The sequence below is a fragment of the Heloderma suspectum genome, chromosome 3, assembly GCF_057233095.1.
Source record: "Heloderma suspectum isolate Gila_16-S chromosome 3, 16-S_ref, whole genome shotgun sequence".
Classification (NCBI taxonomy): Eukaryota; Metazoa; Chordata; class Lepidosauria; order Squamata; family Helodermatidae; genus Heloderma; species Heloderma suspectum.
This window is the reverse complement of record NC_139460.1, coordinates 322188857-322211021: the sequence shown is the minus strand read 5'-3', so window position 1 is coordinate 322211021 and position 22165 is coordinate 322188857. Positions and strand designations below refer to the sequence as shown.

Sequence of the window (22165 nt, the reverse complement as noted above, 5' to 3'; positions counted from 1 at the left end):
AGCTATTTGAGTAATGAACAGGTGTGAGACTGTATTATTCCAGGTAAAAAGTGTACTTAAAATTTTGCTTATCAATTAATAAGCAAAACATATTGTGTAAGGTATAGACATCAAAACGCTTGATATAGAAGTGTCTAGAAAAATATATAGACTTAGGTTTAATTGGCAAATGTTGAGTGAAGAGTTATCTTCTCAAAGGTGTAATTCAAAATTGATCTTATCTAGCCTGAAAGGTGTATGTGTAAGCATTTTTTGTATGTTCTAAGTTTTAAAGACTGATTAATAACAATGAGATAATTTAGACTGTGAGCCCTAATTTATGGGACAGTAGATAATATTAGCTATGAGGTAATTTCTACACTCCCCTTCATGGATCACTGCCTTGTTGTGGCGAAGGGGCTTGCGTAACTCAGTGAAGCCATAAGCTATGCCGTGCAGGGCCACCCAAGACGGACAGGTCATGGCAGAGAGTTCTGACAAAATGTGGTCCACTGGAGAAGGAAATGGCAACCCACTCCAGTATTCTTGCCAAGAAAACCCCATGGAACGTATCACAAGGCTAAAAGAGATGACGCCAGAAGATGAGCCCCTCAGGTCGGAAGGTGTCCAATATGCTACTGGGGAAGAGCAGAGGGTATTTCCAAGTAGCGCCAGAAAGAGTGAAGCGGCTGGGCCAAAGCTGAAAGGACACTCAGCTGTGGATTTGTCTGGTGGTGAAAAGAAAATCCGATGCTGTAAAGAACAATATTGTTTAGGAACCTGGAATGTCAGATCAATGAATCAAGGTAAGCTGCAGGTGGTCAAACAGGAGATGGCAAGATTGAACATCGACATCTTGGGAATCAGCGAACTAAAATGGACAGGCATGGGCGAATTTAATTCAGGTGACCATCATATCTACTATTGTGGCCAAGAATCCCTTAGAAGAAATGGAGTAGCACTCATAGTCAACAAAAGGGTGGGAAAAGCAGTACTGGGGTACAATCTCAAAAATGACAAAATGATCTCAGTACGAATCCAAGGCAAACCATTCAACATCACAGTAATTCAAGTCTATGCCCCAACCACTGAGGCCGAAGAAGCTGAGGTTGATCGGTTCTATGAAGACCTACAACACCTTCTAGAACTAACACCAAAAAAAGATGTCCTCTTCATCATAGGGGATTGGAATACTAAAGTAGGAAATCAAGAAATCACCGGGATAACAGGCAGGCATGGCCTTGGTGTACAAAATGAAGCAGGACAAAAGCTAATAGAGTTTTGCCAAGAGAACATGCTGATCATAGCAAACACTCTTTTCCAACAGCACAAGAGGCGACTCTACACATGGACATCACCAGATGGTCAATATCGAAATCAGATTGATTATGTCCTTTGCAGCCAAAGATGGAGAAGCTCCATACAGTCAGTAAAAACAAGACCTGGAGCTGACTGTGGCTCAGATCATGAGCTGCTTCTTGCAAAATTTCGTCTTAAATTGAAGAACGTCGGGAAAACCACTAAACCGTTCAGGTATGACCTAAATCATATCCCTGATGAATATACAGTGGAGGTGAGGAATAGATTTCAGGGATTAGACCTGATAGACAGAGTGCCTGAGGAACTATGGACAGAGGTCCGTAACATTGTTCAGGAGGCAGCAACGAAATCCATCCCAAAGAAAAAGAAATGCAAGAAAGCAAAGTGGCTGTCTGATGAGGCTTTACAAGTAGCTCACGAAAGAAGGGAAGCGAAAAGCAAGGGAGAAAGGGGAAGATATACCCAACTGAACGCAGAGTTCCAGAGAATAGCAAGGAGAGACAAAAAGGCCTTCTTAAATGAACAATGCAAAGAAATCGAGGAAAACAACAGAATGGGAAAGACTAGATATCTCTTCAAGAAAATTGGAGATCTCAAGGGAACGTTTTGTGCAAAGACGGGCATGATAAAGGACAAAGAAGGCAGGGACCTAACAGAAGCAGATGAGATTAAGAAGAGGTGGCAAGAATACACAGAAGAACTATACAGGAAAGATCTGAATGTCCCTGATAGCCATGATAGTGCGGTCACTGAACTTGAGCCGGACATCCTCGAGAGTGAAGTCAAGTGGGCCTTAGGAAGCATTAGTAACAACAAAGCTAGCGGAGATGACAGTATTCCAGCCGAGCTATTTAAAATCCTAAAAGATTATGCTGTTAAAGTTTTGGCCACTCTGCGCTCCTCTTCTGAATGTGGAGCTGTTCTGCGCTGCCTGCAAGGCAGCGCGGAAGGGGGAAAGGTCAGTTCTCTGGTAATTTCCCCCCAAAACAGATATCCTATGGTTGTCTAGCCACTGACTAGTGACCATAGGATCGCTCCCCATGAACAAGAAATTTTTAGAAAATTCTATTTCCTGTTAAGATCTAAGATTAAACTATTAAGATCTAAGAATCTTTAGCAATGCTCTGTTCAACAAGAAATGTTTTTATGTCAATTTATGCAAGTTATATTTTAATGTGATGTTACAAGTACATTTCTAAAAACATGAAAAATAGATCAAATGATTTTTCCTTTACTAATTCTTGTTTAGTACAAAACCAAAATGGAATCCACCTAAAACAATTTTTGGTGTATGGTTTGTTTCAAGTGGATTGATCAGCTATGACTAGTTAACTGGCAGCCAGATAGTTTGAAAATACTTGGCAAAATCCAAATCTATAAAAATAATGGCTGGCCTGAGGCCACCCAGAGTTCCTTGCTGAGGTTAGATTTGAACTGGGGACTCTGGTTTACAGCCTGAATCTTCCAGGCATCGTATAGCATTTGATTAGCATTCCCTTGGAATCCTATGGGATGCTCCTTGTTGTACAGATAGAGCTGAGAGATTCTGATTTTTATCCAATGAGTCCATTATAGAGCTGAAGCTAGAATCCAGAACCCCTCACTGCAAAGTCCAACTCCATCCACCAAATGAAAAGGGATGGGCAAACAGAAAGCTCTGGGCTGCTTACTGGTGGCCAATTTCTGGCAAACTACATAGCACCTTCTGGTTGCTGGGATTCTTGCAAAGAATGCTGGACCATGGACTTATTCCATATTGTACTTATGTTCTTCAGCAAGAGTGGACATTCGGGATTACTTACCACAGATTAGATATGCCTTAACTAAAGGGATCCTGAGCTTTGAACATTAAATACACCTCAGGAGAACATGGCAATTTAATGTCTCCATCATGTTCTTTCTTTTAGGAAAAAAAACATTATTCTGTGTACCATCAGCATATCCAACATCAGGAGGTTCCCACAGGGAACATTTTGTCCACAAAACCACAAACACCACTACATTCTTCAAAGCAGAGATTAGATTTTTGGCACACCATTATGTTAGTTAAATGCACAAGGCCTATTCTATTCAAAATCATTCAAGAGACATTGCTGAAAGGGTGCTAGATCCCATTGCAAATCTGCAGCTCAACCAGGAGGGCTACTGCGAAATGGCAATTAGGCAGGTGTGCTCTGTTTCACTCTGAATAACCAAGAATAGTGTTTGAGAAAAAATGCCCACAGTTATGAGGACTGGCTTCTTCTTGACTGAGCCCAGGCAAGGAAAAGCAGAGGCGCAGTCCAGTTAGAGCAAAGCAAGCAGCAGCAAAGCAGCTGATGGTGGCTGAAGTAGAAATAGCTGCCAGGAGGGAACAAAACACAAATGCCTCCAGGACAATATTGTTCCGTCTCATTTCCACCTCCCCCAGCCCAGCAGACAAACTACACCACACACCTTATCTACACACTTGGCCAAGCAGCAGGTGTTCCTGGGTCTGTTGCACGTCGCATGTTTCATGCTCAAATCTCATGCCCTGAGTGGTGCAGGGCTTTTTAATCCAGCAGTTAGTACCTGGTTTTCCAAGAAGTGCCGAACTTTGTGAAGGTCAGGGTAGTAGTCGTTGCGGACAATGATCTGCAGCCAGCGGATACGGATCTCTGCATTCATGCTGTCCAACTGGGCTGAGTAGCATTCCGAGAGCTTCGATATCACCTCTGACGAGCACAAATGAAAAAGGGTCAGAACTGGGACCAGGAGGCAAGGCACTACAGGCGGACGAAACATATCCCAAAAGGAGGAATTGCGCCAACACCAGAAGTGCTTCAGAGCCTTTCGAAGACTGAATTTGCAGGCCTAGACCAACCAGACCAAAATGCAAAAGTATTCCCAGATTTAGGCTAGATCTGGCTTGCTCTAAGATCCGTATAAATGAAGGCACGTCGTGCTCACTGCAATACAGCTTTACTACATATGTTAAGAAATAATAAGCGTACCCCCGCTTTCCCCAACCTGGTGCCATCCAGAAGTTTTGGACCAGCTCCCATCAGCCTTAGCCAGCATGACCAATGTTCAGGAATGCTGGGAGTTCTAGTCCAAAACATCTGGAGGGTACCAAGCTGGGGAAGGCACTATGTTCTTCCTGGTTTTCTTTCATAGGCAGCTGAGGACGCTTTTATTCCACTGTGTATTCGGTGATTAGTAGAGATTCTCAGTTTTAATCTAAAATAGTTGTTTTTATTAGTTTGGTTGTATTGCTTTTCTATTCTACATGGGTTGTTTTTAAATGTATCTCCAAATTGTTGTAAACTGCCTTGAGAGCAGTTTTCTGTTGAAAGCCAGTCAACAAATATTGTAAATAAAAGCCAACACCTTAAGTGATCTCAGTTCAACAAATACACACTCTCTAACATTAGGGGCATGAATGGAATCTGAGCACGCAAAAACTATCATGCAAACTAATATTCGCAAGAAAAATGTAAACTAAATTATGAAAGGATTTTCTCATGAAGTTGTTTATGGGGAACATATTTTCTGAGTCCTGGGTGGGGCTTTGGAAGCTCCAGTTTATAAGGGGTGGGCTTCAGGGAGGGGCCTCACCTGAGGCCTTCACAGCTGGAGTGGCCTAGTAGGCGGTTCCCCATCCGTGTGCCATGCAGTATGACTGGGGAAAGGAAACTGAATATGAGCCACAAGCTGAATATGAGCCAACAATGCGATGTGGCTGCAAAAAAGGCAAATGCTGTTTCGGGCTGCATTAATAGAAGCATAGCTTCCAAATCCCAAGAAGTACTTGTTCCCCTCTCCTCAGCACTGGTTAGGCCTCATCTGGAGTCCTGTGTCCAGTTCTGGGCACCACATTTTAAGAAGGATGCAGACAAACTGGAGAAGGTTCAGAGGAGGGCAGTGAAGATGATCAGGGGACTGGAAACAAAGCCCTACGAAGAGAGACTGAAAGCACTGGGCATGTTTAGCCTTGAGAAGAGAAGACTGAGGGGAGACAGGATAGCGCTCTTCAAGTACTTGAAAGGTTGTCATAGAGAGGAAGGCCAGGATCTCTTCTTGATCAGCAGGACACGGAGTCACGGGCTCAAGTTACAGGAAGCCGGATTCCAGCTGAACATCAGGAAAAATTTCCTGACTGTTAGAGCAATGTGACAATGGAACCAATTCCCTAGGGAGGTGGTGGGCTCTCCCACGCTGGAGGCATTCAAGAGGAGGCCCGACAGCCATCTGCCAGGGATGCTCTGACTTGGATTCCTGCACTGAGCAGGGGGTTGGACTGGATGGCCTTGTAGGCCCCTTCCAACCCTACTGTTCTATGATTCCATGAAACTCATAGGGACATAGGAAGCTGCCTGATGTGGAGTCCGAGTACTGGTCCATCTAGTTCATTGCTGTGAGTGGCGATGGCTCGCTAGATTTCAGACAGACGGCTTTCTGGAAATGCTGGGGAACGAACCTCCGACCTTTTGCCTATAAAGCACGTGCTCTGCCACTGAGCGACAGCCCTTCCTCAGCTCACCACAGGCATACAGATTCCTTGTGGTAAGTGTAATGTCTCTGTGTCCTATAAAAAGACGTGTGCTTTAGCCATTTCTCTGGAGAACCCTCAGCTATGAAGCCCTGTCCACCCCGTTCCTCAGCAGGGATATGCAGCATTGGCCATCCCTTGTGTCCATCTCACTTGCACAATTCAAGGGCTAAAAAGCTCAGTGCTTCATTTTGGGTTGAGCCACCTGGTTATTGGAGTCTATTATTGATCACGCCCAAACAATCCTATACTCTTGCTTGGCCACATCCCGCAATCCTGTTCTTAGGGTCTCACCCCCCCTTTATTCGTAGCCTTTCCGTTTTCTAGCTGAGGGACTGCCTCCCACATCCTCACCTGCCAAAACTCACCATGAGGCAGCGGTGACCCATCCAATAGTCTGTCCAGGAAAAGCACCGTTTGGAACGTTCGCCACTCGGTGATGTCGACGCTGCCAGCAGCAGCTGCAGCATCCAGAGGCTCCGTGGTCCAGAGACTGAAGAGCGTCTCCACTGGGCTGGTCAGACTGGATCCCTGAGATAAGTCTGGCTCAATTAAAGGAGGGCCTGTGGCATTGAGCCAGCGTTCAAACTCTAGTCCTGCAACACACACACCGATAAGCATCAAGTAGAGACCCAGCCTGCAATTCTTTTCAACCAAAAAGCAGCCATGCTGCTATGAGTATTTGCAGCTGCATTCTACCAAATTGGACTATTAGCACAGCACTGACCATGCCAGGAGTAGGAAACTTTTGCCCTCCTGATGTTTTGGTCTATAACTCCCATCATCCTTCACCATTGGCTACGCTAGCTAGGGCTGATAGGAGTTGTAGGCCAAAACATTGGGAAGTCCACAAATTGCCCACCCCTGGTCTACGCTGACTGACAGTGGCCCTTTAAAGTCAAAGGCAGAAATCTTCCCCAGCCCTGCTGCCTGAGAAGCTTTTCATAGGAGATGCCAGCGACTGAAACTAGGACCTTCTCCATGCAGAGCAAGTGCTCTGCCACAGAGTCATGCACAGCACAGGTCCCAAGTCTAAGGACTGTGTGCCAAAGTGATCTTAACCTTCAGGATCGCAAGACAACCATGACTGTCACCCTGCGCCAGCCCTGCCCACATAATAATACTAAATAGTACTAATTATTATTTTTCATTTATAACCTGCCTCCCATACATTATCTCAGTAAGCCTTACACCAACCCATGAGGTAGGTCAGTATTGTTCCCATACTGCACATGAAGAACTGAGGCAGAGAGAGAGTGTATGTCCCATCTAGGGCTGACGTGTGTGAGTGTGTGTGTGTGGTAGAGAGGTTTCCTCTACTGGGTGAGGAAACCTCTCCTCAGATGGATTATGTCAGTGGGAGCTCAGCTGATCCTAAGCAGCCATTTCTGATAAACTATTCTGAAGGCTCAATCCTACGCATGTTTAGACAGAGAAAAGGCCTACAACTCCCAGCATGCCCCAGCCAGCCATGCTGGCTTATACTGAACTGCACTAGATGTCTATGGAATTGTTTTACCTCTATTGAAATGTATTTTTGATACAATTATATTGTTATTCTGACAAAAATGTTATGTGCGTATTGTTTTTGTGTCTGTGCCTCCTGAGAGGGACACGCTGAAGCACCCTTCTTCCATCATCTCCATTAAGACACTGCTCAGGTTAACTGTTGGATGCCATACATTTTTTTCACTGAGTACTGCTGCTACATCACTAGTTAGTCAAGCCCCTGCCCCTCCACAAAACACTCGCTTTCCAGGGCAAGGAGCGACACCTCTCGCCCCTGGCTGAAGGATCAAGTGGATGCACATTATGGCCTTGCTCTGGGGGAGGAGGAGTTAGGAGCCACCTAAACGCCTCGTGTTTCTCCAGCAGCCACTCTGAAGTTCAGTGCCTGCTCGCTATCTGGGCCCTGCAGGCACACGTAAGTGGAGTTCAACACAGGATCTCTGGGGCCAGGGGAAGTCGCCATCAAAGGTGGTCAGGGCAAGGCCATCTTCCTCCGTTTCCACTGTGACTGGCCAGAGCTGCTCTTGTCTGCCTGTCCCAACCAGCTGCTGCCAAGTCCCAGCCAAGGCTTCCTTTCCCCAGAGGTCCCTTCTCCTCTTCCTCGCGACTCCTCTTACCAGAGGCTGTGAGCTTATGTACACCAGTTGCTGGGGAACATGGGTGGGAGGGTGCTGTTGCACTCGTGTCCTGCTTGTGGGTTCCTGGTCAACAGCTGCTTGGCCGCTGTGTGAACAGAATGCTGGACTAGATGACTCTTAGTCTGATCCAGCAGGGCTCTTCTGATGTTCTTATGACTTGCCTCTCTGTTCGTCTCTCTCTCTACTATGCAGTCATCTCATCATTTTCCTCCTCCTCCAGACTCTTCAATCTTTCCTGGCTCGACCTTCCTTTCCCCGCTCTCCCTACCATGCCGTCTCTGCTCTGCCTTTTCAACTCTGTCTCGTCCCCACCCGGCTTGATAAGCTGTAGCTGCGGCATTTCTGCCCAGCCAGCTGGATTGATAAGCCGTCCCACCATGTTTCCTGCAACCATCGCCCCCGTTTGGAGCCTTGATGAGCCAGCAGTTCCTCACACTTCGTTATTGTTGTGAACTGCTGTGAGCTCAATGTTGCTGTTGGAAAAGTGGCATACAAATATTTAATCAAATTAAGACCTAAGGCCACCTAATGAGTTCCTAGCAGAGGCCAGAATCACACTGGGGAATTAGCCACTAAACTACACCACACAAACTCTGCTGTCATAGGAACATCGGAAGCTGCCTTATACTGAGTCGGACCCTTGGTCCATCTAGCCCAGTATTGTCCACGCTGACTGGCAGCGGCTCTCCGGGGTTTCAGGCAGGATTCTTCCCTTGCCCTACCTGGAGAAGCCGGGGATCACATCTGGGACCTCCTGCATGCAAAGCATGTGCTCTGTCACACTGAGCCATGTTGCTGCTGCTTCCACCGCTGCAGCTCACAGCTAGCCCTCAGCTCCTTCCCCCAAGCTGACCTACAATGTTTGGAGCCTTCTTATTTTGGAATCTCACAGATGTTGCTACTGCCACTCCCTTGTCCTTTATTTTATTTGTATATATTTATCATATTTTTCCCCCTCCCAGTAACAGGAGTTGTCTGGGCAAACTACATGGTATTAAAAGGATAAAAACACATTATACAATAACACCAATAATATATAAAAGCAGCCAACACACTACTGGCACTTAGAAAAGTCTAGAATCTAAAATCTAAACCACTTCGGAGAAGAGGAATATCTTTGCCTGGGGCCAAAAAGATAACAGTATCGGCACCAGGTGAGCTCCTTGGGGTGGGCATTCCATAAGTGGGGTGCCACAGCTAAGAAGGCCCTGTCTCTCATAGCCACCCACCTAACTTCATTCAGCAGGGGCTGAATTGCTTTCTCTCCCTTGGGGAGCAATACCTGATCAGCAATACTTGATTTACTTTGACCAAAGATGTTCCTAAGACAACAGAGGTGTCTAACAGCCAAGTCCAAGCGTCATAGGCAAGTTCCAAAAGGACATGCAAAACCCGAGGGGAAGGGACCACACTGGGAAACACAAACCATAAACACAAGACCCCAAGCGTATGAAAATTAGAATAAAATATTTTTACTATTTATAATGAAAGAAGAAACAAATGAATTTGAATTTAATGGAGGAATCTGTCTGTGCTTTGTTAGAACTCCTTTTTCATGTCTCCAGTCTGGGGTTTCAGTAATTTTACAGAGGTACACTGGAGATTGGAAAGTATCCCATAATGCATTTGAGAATTGGTTCCAACAGCATGATTAAGGGAGGTTTATGGATTCAGCTGCCTTCTAGAGCCTATGACTAGTGAAATAACATGGTTTCAAGGAACTTTTGGGAGTACCTATGAAAATGGACTGGTTATTGACATATGCATTGCTATGAGTATTACTCATCTGCTTCTTACAATAGTACTATTGTAGACTTACATGTTATTTTAATGGATGTTGTACATACTGTGTGTTAGTTTGAATTACTTCCATTGCATCTATGCATTTTGAATTGTTTATTTAATTATAAATAGTACAGAGATTGTATTCTCATTTTCATACATTTGGGGTCTCATGTTTCCGGTTTCTGTTACAAAAAAAACCCTTACAATATCAAGCACCTTCACTCTTTGACTCCACAACAGAGCACAGTGACTCAGAATTGTACACAGGTTGTAATGGCAAGGGTTTGGGGTGGATGCCAAGTTTCTGGGTAGGTACAAAAATGCTTTGTTGGCATGGTATATGCTGCACCATTTTGAAGATTTGCAGGCATTTCTGCCCCCCAAATTAACAAGGAATGGAAGGATGTGGAGGCAGGCATTCCAGTTAACCACATAGTTGGCATTATGGTTGTCGTACATGACCTGAGCTGTTCTCTCCTGCCCTCCTTCACCAGCTGGTTTTCTCCATTCTAATTGGCACAAAGAGTGATTGTGCACCAGGCAAACAGATATTCCATTTTATCTGCGTGGGGATTATTGCGCTGTTTTGAGCAGTTACAATTTCTCTGTGAGATATTCTCAAGGCTTTGCACAAATCTCAGTGTTCTTTTAAAAAGACAAAACCCTAATGCATAAAAAGGTGCACAGCTAGTGACTGGGGACAGGTTGGCGGTTCAACAGGCTCAGGAGGGCCTCCCAAGTACTTTGCAGCAGCTTCACCTGCCCTGAGCAACAAGCAGCTAAAAATAAAGAACCAGGATAAAAATAAAGGACTTTATGGGCTTCTCAAGTTTCTTGACCCAGTTAAGCCTATTACTTTTTCCTCAGCACCCTCTTAAGGATGACTCTCACTGAGGGAATGTTCGTTTTGCCAACCAGCAGAATGGAAGAGGAGAACAGAGACAAAGCCTTGAGGCAGCCTGAATTGCAGGGAAGAGACCACAATTATGCCACTTATTATTATTTGGCAGCAACTGTTGGATATTAAAGGTGACACAAACCCACAGCCCTACAGTGCACACATCTTTGCTATAGGAAGGTGCTGCATAGGCATGCCCTGCAAAATGCTTTCACTTTCTCCTCCTGACTTCAAGAAGCATGAATTCAGGACAGCAGCAGCATGAGCTACATTCAGGTTTGTTCCAGTGCCAACCGTCAAATGCAATTCACAGTTGTGGCCTCCTTATACATCCCTAGTCTAACTCAACCCTTGGCTTCTCCTTCTAGGTCTTCTTTACTAGAAAGGATACATACCCCAATCCTATGGATTAGCTTAAGCTGCAATAGTGCAAGAAACAGCAGAATCACAAGTCTGTGCCTGGAAAGCATTGCAAAGTCCCTTCACTGCTTTCCCCATCTCCTCCCTTTACTGTGGGCTATAGCCAGTCTCTACGGAGCCTGTGTGCCCAAGAGGTCCACAGGATGCAGAACAACTGGGTAGGAATGAACCCTATCCCCTCTCTGCCCCGTCATAATGGCACAATAGCGCATGTGGCACATTTACAGAAGGAATATGGTGCTAGGAGTTATCCCATTGTGTCAGTAGAGCAGCTCACAGAATTGTTTTTTTAAAAAATGTTATACCCTGCTAACATGCTCTTTCCCACCTGTTTTGCTCTCAATGCATTGTTCTTTCAATTCTGGGAAGAAAGCCAGAAAGGAATCCAAGAGATCTTGGGCCACAACACTAGTGAACTTGTACTTCTCAATGTAGGCCTGGAAGGGAGCCAGAAGAATGGGTTAAGGAGTTGGCAAGCTTCAGGGAAAGGGCAAGACAGCAAAGGAGCGAAGCCACAGAAATCGGGGAAAGGAGATCAGTAATAGGGAATTAGCAGGAAGGCAACGGGGGTGGAGACAAACATGCTAGAGCACAAAGTAAAATCCAAAAATTAAGAGAGGTCAACTTCCCAAAGAAGAGATAGCAAAAAGGGGGGGGGGGAGAGAGAGAGAGAGAGAGAGGGAGGGTGTACAATTCATGTAAACCAAGGATGCTGATGACACACATTACGACTACCACCTTGAATCATGTAACTCTCTTCCCCTCGATATTTACCAAAGGCCAATCATCTGTCACAAATTCTTTCTTTACATTACTGTGCACTCCAAGCCTTTAGGAGTTAACTGAACACTGAAATAAAGTACATGCTGCTCCAGAAGCTTGTAGCAAGTGGGTTGTAGGGAAACAACATACATGTGCTAGAGGGGGTTTCTGGGTAAACATGAACATGTGACTCAGGTTAAATATGGAAAGACTAGAAGGCACCTCTGAGAAGAACAACAGAGGTTTATCTGGGATATGTTGTCATGTCAGCCAACTGCTCTGACACCCCTTCTCTCTCTTTCCACTCCACCACCTCCCTATACACTACTTTGAATAGTTCAGTTGGTGTACCACAGTAATACATGCAAAGACCCTTTGCTGATGTGTTTCGATCAGCAGCCTTCTGAAGGGCAATCTTCAAGTAATAAATTCCTACTTTCGGGCAGTTGCTTGAGACCTGCCTCTCCTGTCCCCTTTTGGTGCTGCCCCTCTTTTTATCATAGTTACCTCAACTGAAATGCAAACAGGCAAGAATCCTACATAACACACACATGGATACATCCCACCCCGAAATCCAAATTACTAACTCGGAGGAAGGCATCAAAGCGTGTTGGATCTCCGCACAGCTGGGACAGGTAATAAACAAAGCAGTAACCTTTCTCATATGTGAAGAGGTTCATCAGATTGCTAGGATTCACACCTATGGGGTGGGGGGCAAGGAGAGAGACACAATCGTATCTTGGTAAGGCTGTAGGAAAAAATGCGAGCAAAGGTTTATTTGAGTTTTCTTCCCACTCAAATTATTATTTTTTATGGCTTACATATACAGCACAGTCAGTGTACATGGTGCTCATAAGTTTCGTAAGAAAAAGAAAGAAAGAAACAGGCCCCTGACACCCAGGAGCGTGCAATCTAGAATAGACAAAGGGGAAGATAATGGAAGGAGGGATGAATGTTGAGCAACTGCAGTTACATGTTCTTTACCATGAATACAACTGGGAATGAGGATCAGTGGGCTAAGCTTGGGGTGTTGTTAAAAGAAGAGACACGCACTGCTCTAATCTTCAACAGAAGATGTGGTAACAGCTGGGGAATTTCACGTGTGCAGGACAACTCGGGATTCCCATCTTTCCATCTGGCTCCTTGCAACTCCTCATATGGTCCCTATTAAGAAGCTGAAAGCAGCTTCAGAGAAAGGAGATGCACCCTCTCTTTCCCCCAGCTGCAGCCCTAGAAGCAGCTTCCTCTTTGGAGATGCTCATAACAGATCCCACTGGTGATGAGGGAAGGCAACTTGTGCCTATATGTCTGTGGCAATGAGGAAAAATTGACTGACCGATTGATCAATTTGCTTCATCCTTCATCTTCCATCAATTGGACTGAACATGGAGCTTTGGAGTGAGCTTCTTTGGAGGAATTAACCAGCCCACAAGATTCGAGTGCATTGGAGAAATTTGGGGGATTTTTTTCCTCTGGACAAGTGAGCGTAGATCTTCCTCTACAGGTAGAGAGCATCTCTACACCAGCCTAAAATTCTGCATTTAAAACAGGGCTTTCTGCCTCCGTTTTAAATGCAGGATCACAACAACTCCCTTTTTCAGGTGCTTCCTTCCCCCCCCACCCCGCTCCCTTCCCCCTCCTCCTCCCACATCTGAGCCTTCCATTATCTTTCATTGATCTCGCTCCTCTTCTTGCTGCTTTTAGCTTTTACTCTTCTCACAGAGGAAACTGAAGCAGAACACAATGGGGTAATTTGATAGCTCATTATCTGCAATCTATTAAAAAACGGAACAAAGGGCATTTAGTGCAGGAGAGGCCTTGAATGATCATGGCGTCGTGTAAAGACCTGCAAACTTCCATGAAGGAGCAATCTCAATCACAAGATAAAAGCTCAGTGTGAAAGAGCCCTAAGCCTAACCAAAGCCCCTGGGATTCTTACAATGCAATCCTAGGCACATCTATTCAAAAGTACATCCCGCTGAATTCAGTGGGGTTTGCTTCCAGGTAAGTGGGCACAGGAGTGGCTATGTGCTGCTGCTGGGAAAGGAGCACAGTCAAAAAATGTAAAGCATCAAGTTCCCTGCATGCTGAAGAGGTGAGAGGGAAGGGAAGGTTAAGATGTAGGGATGTGTATTGAACTGAAATTCAGAATAAGCAGCTACATACCCTAACTGTTAACACAAGCTCATCGCCTGCTCCTAGTTTACGGTGACATTTTGAAGACAAGCAACTTTCATTAAGCTGTAATTGTTCATGGCTGGTCTCCCTTTTGGACATTAAATCTATTTCGTGAAACTGACCAAAATCCAATCAGCTATTTTAGGCTGGGGGGGGGGCAGGGGGGGAGAGTAATTATAGCAAACATCACAACATCTCACAAGTTTGTAAACATGCAGCCAAAGCTAGTCAGGTTTCTGAATGACTACCTGACTTCCTTTATAAAAGCTGAGGTCCAGCCTGCATATTTTAACTCCAGACATACCTGGCTCCAGCTTAACCTGAAGCTTGCTGACAGGGTTGTCCTCCCCAAGAAGCCTCATTTGTCTGTGGAGGGCATCAAGACGGAAGGCAGTCTCCAGGCATGTAAAGGCAGCACCTGTCCCCAAAAAGTTATAGTTACATTTAGACTTGTGGTCTGCAACCAAATATTTGGCTGGGTATTTTAAGTCTAGGCATGATTCAGCCCCCCTTGCCATTGCAGCTCCTGGCCCTGCACATCTCTTCATTTTCTCTCCATTTGTCCTACCCTCTTGGGCTCCTACCCTGGCCTTCTCCTTTTGTCTTCTTTCCTCTGGGCCAGTCCCTGTTTCAACCCATATGTCATTGGAGTTGCAGTCCAACCCAACTGGAGGGCACCAAGTTGGGGAAGGCTAGTTTGCACCTTATGGCTGCCAGCTGAAGACCACTTTGAAATCACCCTATGTAACCGCTGTTATCATCTGGTAAGCCCTTCAAGTACATCACCCAAGCTGGGAGATTATCTACATACAACTGCAAACCTCTCTTTTTGTGTGTCAGTTAATCAAGTCTCCAGCTGCAACCCACAATTCATTTACTCCAAAGCAGTCATATTGAAGTTAAGCAATTGCAGTTTCAGTGGTCCACTCTGGCATTTTGAAGTAACTATTCCTGTCTTGTTTGTCCTTTCTGAGGTTTAAGGTGGGTAGCATGGATAAGACAACTGGGAAAGGGCACTTTGTTGTGGGTGTGAACGTATGGATGGGGAAAATATATTTCTTGATGCTACTGTTATGTGTGTGGCTGGTTCCCTTGCTACTGTACCATTTGCTTAAAAGAATAAAAACCATTAACAAAAAATTGTTAGACTTGAAGGTATCACAAGGCTCTTTGTTGATTTGCTGCAACAGACTAACATGCGTGCTCGCCTAGAAATAACCAGGTAAGATAAATTACTGAAGATACAGAAGACATGGTTCTTTAAAAAAAGAATAGTTCCAGATTAGTTTTGTGTATCTCTTATTGCTATTGGAATAGTGTTTAAATGACACTGATATTCTCCACGGTTGCAGTTAACTAGGATTAGTTAACTCTTGAGCCAGGATCTAAAAACCTGTTCACATCACAGTTTCAAATCTCGGATAAACGAGAACTCTCCTATTAACAATGGTTAACATTGATGTACTGACAAACAGCATTACTGATACTTGGGAAGGGGGCAATGTGGAAATTTGCTCCTGGGTGGGGGTGGTTGCAGAAAGGGAGCACATCATCCTGAGGCTTGCTTCCATTTGTTCAGCATGGTTAACTGGGAGCCAAAGTTACATCTATATTGGCCTTAAGAGTACAAACTGTCAAGACTACAGCTACTAGACACTTTATTAGGTACTATATCTGCAGCAGCTCTGTATTTATCTAGAGTCCCCGCGAATGATGCCAGGCACAACCTGGGTTCAAGTTACAATAAATTTTGTCTGTTAAAACAGGTTCTCTCCTTGGACTAAGCATATGAGGTCTCCAGTGTCCTAGGCAATACGGATAAGAACTGGAGGTCCTGGAAGCACTGCCCACCCTGAGACAGCCTGCAGCATACCATAACTCTCAGTGGTGATCCGTCGCTGAGCATAAGTGGCCAGCCCCTCGCTCAGCCACATCTCTTCCCACGTGGCATTGGTGACTGCGTTGCCAAACCAGCTGTGGGCTACCTCGTGGATGACATCGATGATGAGGAACTCCTCGCTCTCCAGGATGGAAGAGATTATGAAGGTCAGGCATGGATTCTCCATGGCAACAATGGGAAATGAGGGAGGGAGAAAAACGATGTCGTACCTGGAAAGGACAGGAGGAAGAAAGAACCCAGATCACTTTCAGGACCTTGGAGCCATAATTCTTGAAGCATGTGACAATGCATATGAAGTGATTAGGGAAGAAGAGGGCTCCTTCCTGATACCTGAGACCAACCAGGAAGTGATGTCCTTTGAGCTCCTCTTATTCTGAAACAAGGTAAACATACCTGCTTTTACTCTATTTCATCCTCCTTCTCCTAAGATCACTCTAATTCAGCGGTGGCCAGGAGTGCTTTTGCACAGTTAAAACTAGTGTGCCAACTGCGCCCGTTCCTGGAGATGTCTGATCTGGCCATGGTGACACATGCCTTAGTTACATCCCATTTGGATTACTGCAACACGCTCTACGTGGGGCTGCCTATGAAGTGTGTTTGGAAACTGCAGTTGGTTCAAAGAGCTGCTGCCAGACTGTTGACTGGGGCTGGTTACAGGAAGCATACAACTCCCTTGTTAAAACAGCTTCACTGGCTTCCAGTCTGTTTCTGGGCACAATTCAAAGTGTGACCTATAAAGCCCTATACGGCTCTGGCCCAGGTTATCTGAAAGACCGTATCCTCCCTTATGAACCTGCCCATGGCCTGAGATCTTCTGGGGAGGCCCTTCTTTCAGTTCCACCACTGTCACTGGCACGTTTGGTGGGAACCCAGGAGAAGGCCTTCTCAGTGGCTGCCCCATAGCTGTGGAACACCCTTCCCAGGGAGGCTAGGATGGCTCCCTCCTTGATGTGTTTCTGGAGGCAGAACAAAACATTCTTGTCCCAGCAGGCCTTTGGGACATAGTTGGAACCTGAGAGTAAGCTGATAAAATGCTGTTTTAAAATGTTGTTTTAATGTTTTAATATAATTTTAATTATATTGTTGTTGAATTTATATTTTAACTTTTGTATATTTTCATACGTTTTAATTTTTGTAAGCCACCTTGTGTCCCAGTACTGGGGAAAAGGCGGGGTATAAATAAATATAATAATAAATCTATCCATTCTGCCCCTCCCATGGCCCACCCTGCCCTATTAATACTCAAGGAAACCTGTGCTGCACAAAGCCTGCCACCCAAGCCCTGCCTTGCCATTTCCCTAGCACCTCCCATTTCCTTATTTGATGAACTCTAATTCTCCACCTCTGTCTTTCTCTAGTCTCGTGCTAGGGGCTCGGTATACTAATCTAACCCTTTTTCTTTCTTTAACTGTATACAATACAAGTTGTGTTAATTTCTTGTGATCTTTTTCAGTGAGCTAATTTCCCCATTTTGTTGGAGTAGAGTGCATAATCCATGCTCCACGGCTCTCCAAAAGATCCCTATACTTCCATGTTTCTTGGGCACACATTTACACATACGGGTTCACGCACAAGTGTGAATGAGAAGATTCAGTAACAGCATGCTATGTAAACGCATCCAAACTTACCTGCCCCATATATAGGGGCCGTAGAGGCTCTCTGCAGCACTGAGCCAGCGCTCAACCCTACCCGAAAGTTTCCCGATAGCTGTTGACAGCAGGCATGGCTCTGCCCACACTTTGCTCCTGTTGCAAGGAATGCAATAGTCAATCAACTGATGTCATGCTGGGTCCAACATGAACAGCAATTTTAGATCCCTAATAGGAAATTTTGTATGTTTAAAGACAAATCTACACATAACTTCAATCTCTAAGTAAAGTTCCTGATACATGCTGATTAGGCATACGTCATACATTCCCAAAATATATAGTTGCAAGGCTGAGTGAGAGATGTCTTGCAGCACAACCAGTCAGCAGCGTGCAAGATCTACAAGTGCAAAGCTTGCTTCAACAGCAAGACAGTTTTTCTAATCCATCTTGCTTAAGCAGCTTCTCACATGAGCACAGCTAAATCGGTCAAAAGTGCCTTACCGAGGACCAACATCTGCAGGTACAAGGTCCCCTGCCACCAATGCCACCAGATAAGCAGGAATGGGGTATTCCATGTAGAATTGGTATACACCCTCTTGTTCCTCATAGGTACTTTGTGTAGCACTCATCAACACCTGCATACCTTCAGGAGCCTGCAAAAGAACATGAAAAAGCTGTCAGGACTTCTCTACAGGCTGAGGAGACTGATTAAACAACATCCAATATATATTGCCTGCACTAAAAATCAATAAATAAATCTGTACTCAGGTAATCCAAATACTGTTCTACAAAAAACTAAATTCTGTACCCTGTATAAATTATGCAAATTGAGCAGATTTGCATAATTTCTCTTTCTCTGCAAAACGTTTTCCAGTTTTGCTCATCATGGAGAACTCAAAAGAACAGCACAGGGTACTAATGCCCCAGCCCCAATCACTAGAAAACATATCCTAACTCTGGCACCTGAGATTTCAGCAGGAATCACCCCAAAAGTGAACACCAGTGACTGAAAGAAATCAATGAGATAGCCAGACAGATCTGTCTAGAAAGAGCATGGACACTAACAAGAGAAAACTGTTCCTTGCCCTAGCTTGGGATGATATATGATGTATGGTTGGGTGATCCACTGATAGACCACTAGCCAGTTTCCTGTGGACCATCTAGTGCTGGCATTCTTAAAAACCAGTCTTTTCCACTCAGGCACTTAAATTCTTACGCAAGAGTTCATATTAATGAGCACTTAACACAGTTTAGTTATGCTTCAGTTGAAAAGAGATCCTGAATGTGCACTCTTGCTTTATACATTTTAAACACATCCATGGGCCACAGGGATTCTAATTAAGAAAAAAAAAAAGCAAAGCCATGCAAGACTCAAGTTAGCTCAGCTCTGTCCAAGCCAATTACACTTGAGTGAAAAAGGAGACACAGAGCAACACCTCGCTTCCTGATCAAAATGAATCAAGAGGTACAAGGGACAGCAGCAAGTGAAAGCCCAATGGAATTAATTTCAAAGTCCACCTCTTGAAGAAAAAAAACCCTGAGTTTAGTTGTGTGTGTGGGGGGGGGGGGTAGAGCCTGCATGTGATCTTGAGGTAAACTGCTACAACAACAGACCTTGCAGCCAAGGGGGAAAGTTGTTAGCCATATTCCTCCTTTAGCACCCTCCACCTCAGAATTATCAGTGTGGTATAACAGAAGGCACCAACTGTCAGGATTGGTTTTAAGCTCTTTGGTTTGGTTTTGGACTCTGATTCAGATTTGGATGCAGAGCTAGGAGAAGCCCAGCCAAGACAGGGGGTGGGGGAAGAAATTCCCCAAGACTTTCCAGAGTCAGGGATGAATCTTCCCACAGGCTTATCAGACAGGAGGCCCAGGTTCAGAGACTGTCATCCTGGCTTCCTGTGGGAACTCACCCTTTGTCAGAGGGGAGGGAGCACCAGAACTGACAGACACCAACGTTCAGCGCAGAGTTAAGCGGGCGGAATTGAGAGGACGTGGACGGCAGTCCACCAGATTGGCTGCCCATCAGAAGTTGGGTCAGGAAGACCTTCCCTGAAGGAGGAGCCTGGACATGGTGGGAAACCATCCATTTGGCAGGCTTTGTTTCACTAATCAGGCATAATGCTACAGATGTGAAGAGTTATTAACTGAGTAAAAGTTTTGTGGTTGCACAGCCAGCCTCTGTTGCCTCACTACTCAGCGGGAGGGCTTAGCAATCCCTGACACCAGCTTCTTTCCAAGTGGCTCTGTTCAGATGGGCCCTCAAATTTCACACAACAGAGCAACTGGAATGGCAGTTTCTTCTCTACTATGGCCTACTATATTATATGTGTTTGTTTGTGTGCATTCATGTATGTATGTAAAGAGAAATACTATAGTATAATATGCTATACACCCTATGCTCTATTATACTGTAGAGCTGGAAAAGGCCCAGAAGCAGGCAACCAAGATGATCAAGTAACTGAAGCAACTCCCCTCTGAGGAAATGTTACAAGGTTGGGGGGGGGGGGGGTGTTAGCTTACAAAAGGGTGAGTAAGGGAGGACATGATGCATATAAAATCGTGTGTGCACGCGTGCGTGTGTTATGGTGTGGAGAAAGTGGACAGAACCCACAGTCCTTCTGTGAAGCTGAGTGGTGAGAGATTCAGAACAGACAAAAGGAGCGCTTCTTCACACAGCACATAAGTGATGGAATTCACTTTCGCTTCTTCAAGATGTGACGATGGCCACCAATTTGGAGGGCTTGAAAAGGGGATTAGCCAAATTCATGACGGATAAGACCATCTATCACTACTAGTCATGATGGCTATATGCTACCTCCAGCATCAGAGGTAATATGCCTCTCCATACTAGCTGCTGGGAATATGAGCAGGAGTTTGCTGTGCACTCATGTCCTGTTTGTGGGCTTCCTGTAGGTATCTAGTTGGTCACATAGGCATTTGATCTGATCCAGTATGGCTCTTCTTATACTAAAAAAACAAATGTTATGTTACTGGCTCCCTACCTTGACAATGGCAGAGTAGGTACATTTCACAGCTGGCGTGTCAAAGCAGGGAAAGAAGGAGCGGTTGCACACCGAATGGCCTTGGGTGAAGACAAATGGCTTGGAGTTACCATATGTCAGCTCTGGATCAAGCCACCAGATCTGATGGAACAACAAGGAATGCACATGAAGAACTGACTGAAATAAAAACAAAGCCAGTAAGAAAGCACTGATTGTCAAACTACATATTTTAATAAGTTAAATAAACACTCATGAGATAAGAGAGGTTGGGAGGCAGGCAAAGAAACTATCACATCTCTATTCCTGGATAAGCTAGACTGTCTCCTCCTCCAGCACCACCACTGCCACACACCAGCCATGCAAGAACAAGAGCCCTATGAGAGAGAACCAGGGGGTGGGGGTGGCAACCCTCCCAATGAAATTTGCTGCCCTGAGGAAATATGCCACCAGCCTCCATCCCTGAACACTTTTTGCCAGCTGGTCAAAGCATCTTTTATTGTGTGTGTGTGTGTGTTTTGATTGCTGCAGCTAGTTTTCAACATTGCTTTATCTTCAACAGGTATGTAATTCTTTGTTTCATTACTTCAGAAATTTTACTGAAAAAAGACACATTCATTCATTTATTTATTTTAAAATATTTCTTGGCTGCCTTTCAGGGCAGAAGCCCGCCCAAGGTGGCTTACAGCAATAAAATACATAAAAACAGTTAAAATATTAAAAGTGATAAAAACATAAAAACAACAATAAAAGCCAACAATAAAACCAGCAACAACGTTAACAGCAGAAACAGCAACAATAGCAGTCATATCAAGAGAAGGCCAAGGTAAAATACTATGTTTTCAAGGCCTTCTTAAAAGTCTGCAATGATGGAGCATGGCAGACCTCCGATGGCAGCTTGTTCCAAAGGTGTAGGAACACGGCAGAGAAGGCCCTCTCATGTGTGATCACCCACCTGACTGCTCTCACGGGTGGGCAAATGAGAAGGGCCTCTCTTTCTGATCTTAAAGTGCCAGCAGGCTGATATGGGTGGCAATAAGCGTTATAAATGAAAACAAACATTCACTGGGTACCAAAAAGGCAAGGCCTGGATCCTCCAAACCAGCCTCCTTTGTCCCATTTCATTTTGCCCTCATTAGCCCAGGACTTTTCCCGGCACACCTATTATGCATGCTCTGTGCTCCTGGAAATAAGGCTTTCCTTTTACCTTCTGCCTGGTCCTCTGCTTCTGCTGTAACTTGACAAATCAGAATAACGCCTCCCCCCGCCCCCCACTTGATTTTGTAGTAAATAAATACTTCTCTGGGTAGAAGTGGGTAAGTCCTCCATATAATTGTCCTTGTCAGCAACCGGGGAAAAACATTCTCCCCTTGCCCTTACCAAGTGCTGCACAGTTGGGATCTGCTGTGCTGGACTGACCTGCAACCAGCATCACAATATGTAAAAATGCCTTTAGACACATAATTAAAAGCAATGCCAAAAACAGCAGCAGCAGAAACACAGCTTATGTATATGCCTGCTCATAACTGGGTAAATCCAGATGACCATTTACCATGTGGCAACTTACCACTGCATGCATGTGGTCAACCAGTAACTCAGGGTGCTTCCAGGTGAGCCTTTTATTGTGCAATCAGAATTTTACAGGGGTTCCAGACAATGTTGTCTTCCACAT

General features: G+C 44.9%; 1 protein-coding gene across 3 annotated transcripts in view; it reads right to left on the bottom strand.

The window, feature by feature from the left end:
• The window catches only part of RNPEPL1 (arginyl aminopeptidase like 1), a 41024-nt gene that overhangs the window by 3573 nt on the left and 15286 nt on the right, over positions 1–22165 (bottom strand). The window contains exons 2-10 of one of the 3 annotated variants that reach the window (XR_014789639.1): positions 20497–20637; positions 17993–18144; positions 17531–17647; positions 15876–16111; positions 14307–14420; positions 12412–12524; positions 11391–11499; positions 6181–6408; positions 3736–3995 (exon numbers count right to left, since the gene is read on the bottom strand). Coding sequence is in view for 2 of the 3 variants with exons in the window: in XM_084847685.1 (XP_084703811.1) it covers positions 3853–3995; positions 6181–6408; positions 11391–11499; positions 12412–12524; positions 14307–14420; positions 15876–16111; positions 17531–17647; positions 17993–18144; positions 20497–20637 (1353 nt within the window). In the remaining variant the exon portion in view is untranslated. The remainder of the gene's footprint in view (positions 1–3735; positions 3996–6180; positions 6409–11390; positions 11500–12411; positions 12525–14306; positions 14421–15875; positions 16112–17530; positions 17648–17992; positions 18145–20496; positions 20638–22165) is intronic. The other 2 variants (XM_084847685.1, XM_084847684.1) reach the window with 2 other exon arrangements.